Source organism: Poecilia reticulata, linkage group LG19 (assembly GCF_000633615.1).
Source record: "Poecilia reticulata strain Guanapo linkage group LG19, Guppy_female_1.0+MT, whole genome shotgun sequence".
In the NCBI taxonomy this organism is placed as follows: domain Eukaryota; kingdom Metazoa; phylum Chordata; class Actinopteri; order Cyprinodontiformes; family Poeciliidae; genus Poecilia; species Poecilia reticulata.
This window is the reverse complement of record NC_024349.1, coordinates 25,938,450-25,948,024: the sequence shown is the minus strand read 5'-3', so window position 1 is coordinate 25,948,024 and position 9,575 is coordinate 25,938,450. Positions and strand designations below refer to the sequence as shown.

General features: G+C 40.5%; 1 protein-coding gene across 2 annotated transcripts in view; it reads right to left on the bottom strand.

Moving 5' to 3' along the window:
• Positions 1-6,703: 6,703 nt before the first annotated feature.
• Positions 6,704-9,575, bottom strand: part of galk1 (galactokinase 1) — a 50,468-nt gene continuing 47,596 nt past the window's right edge. For both annotated transcript variants that reach the window (XM_008438118.1, XM_008438117.2), the window contains 3 exons: positions 8,179-8,329; positions 7,952-8,114; positions 6,704-6,994 (listed from right to left, as the gene is read on the bottom strand). In XM_008438118.1, coding sequence (XP_008436340.1) covers positions 6,920-6,994; positions 7,952-8,114; positions 8,179-8,329 — 389 coding nt within the window. In that variant the 3' untranslated portion in view covers positions 6,704-6,919. The remainder of the gene's footprint in view (positions 6,995-7,951; positions 8,115-8,178; positions 8,330-9,575) is intronic.

Sequence of the window (9,575 nt, the reverse complement as noted above, 5' to 3'; positions counted from 1 at the left end):
TACTTTTTGACCCTTCAAACTTAATTCTAAATCTTGCATCATATCCGTATTTAACTCCTGTTGGTCACTCAAAATGAACATAAACATGTCAAGGAACAAGAACATAGTAACATCAAAGCAATTTGAACAAAATAAGCCCCTAAGACTCCCATCAATCCCACTGGCCATGATAAGACCACAGATAACCTGTAGTGACCGCATCCYGGCCAGCCCTCGATGTRACCAAGGCAGAGCACTGTGTGCCCACAGTTGCTCTGGGGAAAARGCACTAAGTGCAACCCAGATCACAAACCAAAGAAAAACAATRATTCCTTGATGAGATCTCCACCCAATTGGAATGACAATAGTAACGCACGGCGATAGGAACTACCCGTGAGATATTAAACAACTGAGATATAATTTCTCAATACAAAGTAATTTCAATTATCTTTATAGCATCTTCTCCCCCTTAATGATTTTCTCAAAACATACCTTRAAGTCTTCACAAACTCATCTGTTTATGAACATTTTTCCCCACCACAATCTTAAATGTAAGCCTTTAAATCCGCATCCAGTAACCCCCCTTTTCCTTGTCTCTTGTTGAGTCTCGGAATCCAGGCCTCTTTGGAGAGCTCCGCTTCCATCTTCTCTCTCTCACTCATCTGTACCGAGATATTTAGCTTCTCTAACGTTGGTATCGCATCGAGAAGGGTCGGGAAAGTTTTTGAGCCATTTTCCAGGTCCACTCTGAGTTGTGCAGGAAAACGACATTTAGCCTGTATTCCTTTTTCTTTAAGTTGCTTGATTACACTCTGCAGTCTCACTCTTTTCTTTTGGATTTCTGGAGAGAAGTCCTGGTCGAAGTATATTCTTTTCCCTTGGATAACTATTTGTTTTTGTGACCATGCCTTTTGTAGCACTGCTTCTTTCGCAGTGTAGTCCATGAAGCGGACAATGATGGAGCGCGGCGGATTTGTGTCCGCTGGTCTCGGTCCCAGCGCTCGATGCGCCCTTTCAATCTTAAAGTCCTCCTGCAGCAGAAGCGTGTTTCTGATTATATCCTTTACAAARCCGGCCATGTCTTGTTTCTCGCTTCCCTCCGGAACTTGATAGATTCTGAGATTGTTACGACGCATACGGTTCTGGAGGTCGTCCCACTGGTTAGTGAGTGAAGCCTCACGTCTCAGCATGTACCGAAGCACTCTCTCATTTCTCTGGCTAACCTCTTCCGTCGCGCCGGTCCTATTCTCTGCTTCCTCCAAACGTTGCTCCAGCTTGTCCGTGCGCTCTTTCAAGTCTCCTACTGTTATTTCCAGTCTTKTTAGRGCGGCTTTTGTTTCAGCAAAAGCATTCTGGTTTTCTTTCCTCAACTCCTTTAGCTCACGCAGAACTTCGGTTATCGTATCATTAGCTTCATTAGCTTTCCTTCTCTCGCTAGCTGCGTTGCTAGTCTGCTGCGGATCTTTCTTCTCTTTGGGCTCTTTTTGGTCATTTTGTTGCTTACCTACTGTATTTCTTGTCGGCATCATCTTCTTATTTGCAGTTTCTCTCAAGGGGGTAGCCATAAAGTTATATAATTTTCCAATTAATCATCAATCTCACGGGAGCCTCCACCCAATGCAACCGTCTCAGAACATGGCACCACCGGAAGTTCAAAATTCCTTTTTCTAACCTAATGTTCAATCCTAAGTATAAAAAATTAACACAATCATTTTCCAAAATCCCATTCACCATAAACCTGGACAATTTTCTAAAACTTAAAACATTTTCATATCACACAATTTCCATTTGATTCTGATATAGTCAAAGATCATATAATTTCAAATACATTCATCATCAACTAAATTAATGATTCTAAAACTATATAATACTATTTTCAGTCAAAGCATGTTATTAATATCTAAGAAAAATATCTTACAAATTAAATGTTAGTGGTTTAAAACATTTGATGTTATATTCAGTTTTTTCACCCTCTCAGATGTTAGTTTTGGAAGACTTCTCATCCTGCTTGCATGAACCAACCAAAGTTCCCTTTCTCAGTAATTCAAGTGATACTGCTTTTGGCCTTCCCACATATGTTAATTTTATAACCTCCTGTCCTGTCTGATAAGACCACAGGGGTCCAAGCAGAAGTTCTACTGCCAATCTCTTATTTCAATACTTACCCAGCAATAGTTTTAGTTTCAAATCACTAACAGAAACCTGCTCAAAATTAAGAAAGTTGTTCAAAAAAGTTTAAACTGTATTAAACACTAAAAATAATCATTTTTCCTCAACAGGATGTTATCTAAATAAACAAATACAAAAATATTAAGAAAATCTCGGAGACTAGGGCTTGGAAACAGGCTGGAGCATTAGATAACCCAAACGGCATAACCAGATACTTGAAATGGCCGATAGGAGTTTTGAAAGCCGTTTTCCATCCATCTCCTTCTTTAATTTGGAGAAGGTGATAAGCGTTGCGAAGGTCCAGTTTGGAAAAAACAGTTTAAAAACAGTTGAACAGGTTCAAAAGCAGATGATAACAGGGGCAGAGGATACTTGGTTTTGACAGTGATCCGATTTAAATCTCTGTGGTCAATGCATGGCCTGAGCATGCGGTACTTCTTACCTACGAAGAAGAAACCTGCCCCCAAAGGAGAGGAGGATGGGTGGATTAGACCTGCAGCCCATGATTCCTTAATGTATCTTTCCATTGTTTCTCGCTCCAGGCGTGAAATGTTGTACAAACGGCTCGATGGCAATGGAGCTCCAGGCAATAAATTTATTGTGCAGTCATATGGACGGTGTGGAGGAAGAGAACAAGCCTTGGTTTTACTGAACACAGGTGGGAGGTCATGATAATAAACGGGAACAGAAGAAAGGTCTGGAGGGTCAGCCTCATGACTAGCCGCCGGAGACGGACCTGGAGGGATAGCAGAACGGAGACAGATCAAATCAACAACAATGATTTGACCAAGATTCAGTATGTTTCTTAGACCAGCAGATATGTGGATTATGGAGAGTTAACCAGTCGAAACCCAAAACAACAGGAGCATTCTCGAAGGGAAAAACAAAAAATGAAATGTGTTCACTGTGGTTTCCGGAAATGACTAGGTGTAACGGCTTGGTTTTGTGTGTGATTCTTGGCAGGTCTTTACCATCCAGGGCTGAAACACAGAGGGGGGAAGGTCAAGGGATGGTTTCAATAGCTAGTTGTTTAACTAATTCAGAGTCATAGTTTGATTACAACCAGAATCTACTATAACAGACAGGGGAATGTGTTGATGGCTAAAAAACAGGTCAGCAGGAAGTAATAGGCGAGGATCAGGATTTTCAATTTTTTGACCCACCAAGTTCCTCACATTTATTGATGGGTCTGGGAGTTTAACCTCTTTGGGCATTGAGTGATGAAGTGACCAGGAACCCCACAATAAAAACAGAGCCGGTTCATCATGCGCCTCTGAGATTCCTCGGGGGAAAGCTGACTGAGCCTACCTGATCTGCATGGGCTCCGATTCGGGCTGGATCGGCTGCGGAAGAGTTGGGGAAATAGGTGGAGCTGCTCCAACATGCTGGGATCTCTGGCTTCTCTCTTTATTTCTAGACCGGATCCTGTTGTCGATTCGTCCGGTTAACTTTATAAGACCTGTGACAAGGTCTCCTCTCTTTTGTCATCTGTGTGCAGTGGAGATGCTGGTCAGGCTCAGCAGGCAGCATCTTTAGCTGACCATCTGGACATAATAATACCACACACCACAGGTCCGTCAACAGCTCTTTGTCTAATTTACCTCGTCTCTCACCAGAAAAATGACCCTCTTGTTTCCAGAGTTGTCCTCTATGTTGAGCGGGGACGCCGTCCATCAAGGCTGGAACGCTTTGGTGAAAACCAACTGGCTTTAAAATTCTGAAGCAGTGGGACAAACTAACATTCCTGAATGGTATTCTTTACCGTGTCATAAAAGACTCTCTGACAAAAGGTAAACGATTCCAGTTTGTGGTCCCTGATGCTTTGAAGTCTATGGTTTTGACTGGTGTCCACAATAATGCAGGTCATCAGGGCCAGCCAGAACTTTTTTTTAGAGTAAACAAACAGCTTACAACGAAAGAAGCAATAGCGATAGTTTGTGTGCTTATTTTAAGCGATAAAAGATGTACCGTTAACAAAAAGAAAAGGAATTGGATAAAAGCATGGATCTCGACTTGTGCATTTGTGAATCTTGACCTGTGCATTTGTGAATTATGAGTCTCTTTTAGTTCTGTATTCCTCCGCTTCTTCCTCTTCAGGCGACCTGAGTCGCTTTTCTCTTGCTTGACAGTGAGGGTGCAGAGTTGCCTCGTTTCCTTTTATTTTTCTTCCTGGGATTTTAGTGGAGGGTTAACTGAAAAGAAGAGTAAAATTTAGGATCTGCACTGCGAGCTCTAGAAAACACAGCCACTTAACCCGCCATCTTGTCCTGATCCCCCTTTCTGCAGAAGGCAGAAAAGCTAAATGTTTTTCACATTATCCGTCTCATACTGTCACAAAAAAGAGTTTTAACACATACGTAAAGAACATGTTTTTATATACATAAAAGTCACATACTGTAGCTTTAAAGCTCTACACATGTTGCAACCTAATAACGCAGTGGTCCCCAAACTACGGCCCGCGGGCCGAATCCGGCCCGCCTCCACATTTGGTCCGGCCCCCTGAACAATACCAGAGAGCATTTAGATTTTTTTTTCATATACCGTATTTTCCGGACTACAAGCCGTTTATATGCGGATTTTTCTTCAACCACCAGGGGCCTCTTTAGCAAAAAATGAATCATTGGAAGCCTGGTTACTTGCACGCCAACACTGAGCCCACAAACAGCAAAATGAGTAAGAAACAGATCAGATGTCTTTGGAAAGTTTCTCTGCAAAGGGGAAAAGGCCCAGAGAAGACACAGGAGAATGGATTTGTCTCGGACCGGTAGGTGAGTCCCACATTACAAACCGTAACATGCGGCGACCGACTAATGAGGCAATGAAGCTTTAAGCTGCTTTGCCACGTAGAGACCAAGCAGGCTGGGCTCAAGCAACACAGCTCGGGTGTTATTGTCTCTCATCACTCCCAGATGGGACCGTCTGGTTGCAGAGAAACAAGCTCAGGGCTCCCGTTAGTCATTATCGTGAGTTAAAATTTTCACAAGTAAAATGTTCGTTTTTGTGGCGCTTCTGTATCTTATTTCAATRGGATATATAAACGTTACCATAGCGACCAGAGTCAGAGCGTTTGGGCAGTGGTCAAGAGGAGAGGAGTAGAGCTTCGGCCGATTCTCCAAACCTCTGTGACCACAGAGCTGATAAAAGTACAACAGGTTTGATTGGTTCGTGTTCAGGAACACGGCACAAACCGATTCCAGTCACGAACATCCCGATTCCAGAGGATAATCCAGTATACACCTAACATAGCGGGAATTTAGAATAAACAAACACGGATGACGATGTAGAAGTGTAGTGTGRAGTCATTTTAAGAGATAAAAGATGTAACAAAAAGAAAAGGCRGTGGRTAAAAGACGACGGGAGCAGCMGCTCTATTTKCTGCAYTATGATTTGGAGGTRGATATGTTTTTTCATAGTTAACATTTTTAACTGAATAAACATAATAATGATCTTTAGATTTAATAATAAACATTTCCACATATCATCACCGATATCCACCGGACTCWCAGTTGCGCGATATGTCAGCTGTTTGGGATTCCCCTCTGTTCTGACGTCACTGCGCTTTTTCATTGACTACTTGTCACATTCAGCTGGTTTTATTCTCGTTCCAAGTCAGGGAAAACCCCACAGGCTGCGATAAAAGKGCCAAGACAACCCAAATAGGGCATATTAATCRGTATTTAGTGGGAACACCAACATGCCTTATCTGACTGTTCATCCCCCCTCCGCCTCCTCCTCCTCTCCCTCCCGGGCCGCAACAAAATGTCCAAGTCTTGACCGGTCCGCGGTAATAAACAGGTTGGGACCACTGATTAACACATGCTACTAGCAACACGAAGGATCCGCGCTTTTACTGTTACAGTTACCGTTCAGAAACTACCGTAATAAGTTTTGTTAAATCTGATCTTGGCAACTTTTTCGTTTTTCAACCGTAATAAATGTGATATTCAATTGACCTGTTATGACTCAAATTTTGCGTGTCCGCCCCCCTCTGCTGCTGCTGCATCGTTGTGGAAAACCTAGAGCGGCAGAGATATTTGAGGCTTAGATGTATGTTTACTGGTTTAAAAAACAAAAAAAAACTTTGGGGTTGTGGCTTATAGTCCGGTGCGGCTCATAGTTCGGAAAATACGGACTATAATCCTGGATTTTTTTTTCTGTGAAAAAAGAGAGAGAGGGTTATTTGATTGTGCTTTCTGAAAAACGACATATTTTTTACATTTAGGCACTCCTGCAATCGTCTTTTTCTGTTTCACTTTTTCTGTTACAAAGTGACTCCGGCCCCCCACCAGAGAAGGAAGAAGTTATGTGGCCCTCACAGGAAAAAGTTTGGGGACCACTGTAATAACGGTTGCAACATGTGCAAATGTTACTTGGTTGTGAAATGTCTTTCTTGTGAAATGTAACCATATTTTGGAGTGCATTTTCCGCAACACCCATCTTAGTTGGGGGTATCGAAGTTAATGAGGGTGCACACGACAACAGACCTACATTTGAATACATCTTCAACAGTTTAGATACAAGCATTTTATTTTTTAAAAATATAAAAGAAAATCACTGTATCTAAAAGTATGATTTATTTTGAAGTATAAAAGTACAATCACTTTGTACCTGTACATGTCATGAACTAAAAACGGTGCAATTTTTATCTAGCATATGACAAAGCAATGCATCATTGTGGTAAAAAGTTCATTCAAATACTGGGGTGATTCCAGATGCCTTTCAGTGTGTGCAGAAAATGTAGATTCTCAAACAGCAGAAGTAAGAAGCGAGGTCAAATCAGACTGAGAGTCCTTGATCCTTCTGAAGGAGTTGTAACGTAGAAAGTTGGAGTTCCACTGTATTTTTCCTATTGTAAGGAAAAATGCACAGTAAGATTATAAACAGGAGTCAAAAATCAATTGAAAAAAGTTGTGACAGTTCAGGAATAAACATGGAACAATTTTTCTTAGACCTTTATTCCCTGTTCTTTCTAATTATTATTAATCCTTTAAAAACCCATTGAGGTCAAGACCTTTCTCACAAGGGTGATCTGGCCAAGAAGGCAGCAGAAGATCATAAGACGGACACACAGACAGCAGTAACAAATATAAACATATACAAATACAAAGATCAGAAATATACATATAATAACAACAACTTGGCCGTGATTAGGAGCTATGACTACAGGGAATCTTTGAGTGGACAGTCTGGAATTCCAGAAAATCAAGGTTCTGCGTGCTTGGAAGTCCAACATGATTTCCTTAGTTCAATATTTTCTTCAAATAACTTTATCAAGTAGTCTGTTAGGGACTTGAGACCCACTCTGAAAGAATTGTTTTCATCATCCCATTCAATATCACCCAACCTACCCAAACAATACCATCATAAAGTTTGGTCATCACCAAACTTTATACCATGGCAGTGGGGCCACATACAGAGAGAAGTCAGAACAACTGTCTGTGTGGTGCACCACCAACAACGTCCTTTGAAGCTGTATTGCAGTAGATCTGAAGAAAGAATAACTGAAAGCATTTAATTGATGTATTACAGTCTTGTGAAGAAGATATCCTGGAAGTTCTTTATTCCATAATGGCTGATACAGATAAAAAAATCCACTATTTTGTTCTTTTGGCTGTAAAAATTTAAGACTAGAAAAAAGATAATCTAGCTTTGTAAAAGATTAACATCCATTCAAAGTTAACGTCTATTTCGTAAGAGCAAACAGAACAGTAATATAAAAAAAGAAAAACAGTCACAGACCAACAAGTGAAACTCCCTGCAGCTTATACCGAAATACCTTAATCTGAAAGGGTCTTGTTTTTACCTGGATGTGTAGTATGGCCTTGTCAATGGCATGTGCCAGTAGCAAAGTCACGGTGCATCCCCCGAACCCTCCACCAGTCATTCTACTGCCAAAGACCCCCTCTACCTCCATGGCGGCAGAAACCAGTTCGTCCAGTTCTTGGCAGCTCACCTCATACAGGTCCCTGACAAGCAGATCATGTTACTGAGCACCTCGTGGTTTCTGTTCACAATCATATTTACCTTTACCTCAAAGAATTGTGGCTTTCCACCATGAGCTGGCCAAATTCCTTGTAGGACCCTTTCTTTAGGGCTTCAGCAGCTTGGACAGTTCTCTGTATTTCCTCAACAACATGACGAGCTCTTCGATAAGTTACATCATCCAGCTTCTCCTTGGCCTCTGAAATGTTGGGAATTGTGGAAATATGAAAGGAACTTGACTAAATGATTGGTCTTCAGAGGACCTTGAGTAAAAAGAAATAACTTTTTTAAAGAGAAGGGTTAAGTTAGGTAATGAAAATAAGTTTGTGTGCTTGTAGGTTGAAAAAAATCTGATTAGATTACCCATTGTTTGTAGTAAAACAAGCATTCTTTTTTTCCCCACTTCTGTCCTTGATGACTCATTGTTTTTATATCTGATTTATCATCCACCTCACAGTGAGTGAGCAGTATTTTTGGTGAATCCTTGACTTGAGTAAGAAACCAAATCAAGAGAATGATCTAAGACTGCCATGTATTGAGAAAGTCAGCTAACTTTCCATGTCACCGTAGCTCTTGATTACTGATTCAGTATGAAGATTAAAGCGATTAACCCAGATGATTCATTTACTGACCAGCTTTAGGACCTGCTGTGCTCAAGTCACTATTAAAGACTGGTCCATTTCCCAGGACAAAGAAAGAAAATACTCACAATATAGATCTATTGGAATATGACTTAACATTTTTTTGAGAAAATGCTGTTTATGCAAAATTACACAGTAGGTGGAATACTGTATGTAATTGAACAAATCACCAGTTTCTCCAAGTAAATGTATTTCTAAAGTTGCTAATGACATGCAGTTATTACCATCCAGTCCACAAATGCAAATCAAAAAGTTTACTAACATGGAATGGCAAAAGGAAGAAAGCATTCAACACGGGAAAAACAGACATGGAAAGTAATTAAGTAAAAAAGCAATTCTGTCACACTGAATATATGAGGGCCTATAGAAAGTTATAATACAAACATCTGAGCTTTTTCACTCTTAAAATACATTCATAGGTGCATCTCCAATCGACCTCCATGCAAAGAAAATATCAATAGTTTGTCCACAATTATTAGAGAATGTAAACTTGACTAGAAAGAATAAAAGATTCGCTCAGTTTGACATTTACAACATGGAAATGAGGGGAAAAGAAGTTATGTTTTTGGATACACTAAATGTTTGATTCCAACTGCAATTTAGTGCAATGGACAGCTATCAATAAAACCTTACAATAATTTTCCTCAAAAGGAATCTGCCTTGGCCTTAGGCCTGTCACGATAAACAATAAACAATTAATCGAACGATAAATTAAACCTATCGATCTCATTTTAATTATCGTCGTTATCGTCTCTTCCGGCCTTTTTTCTTTCTGTTGATGACACTGAATGAAAAAAGGCTCAG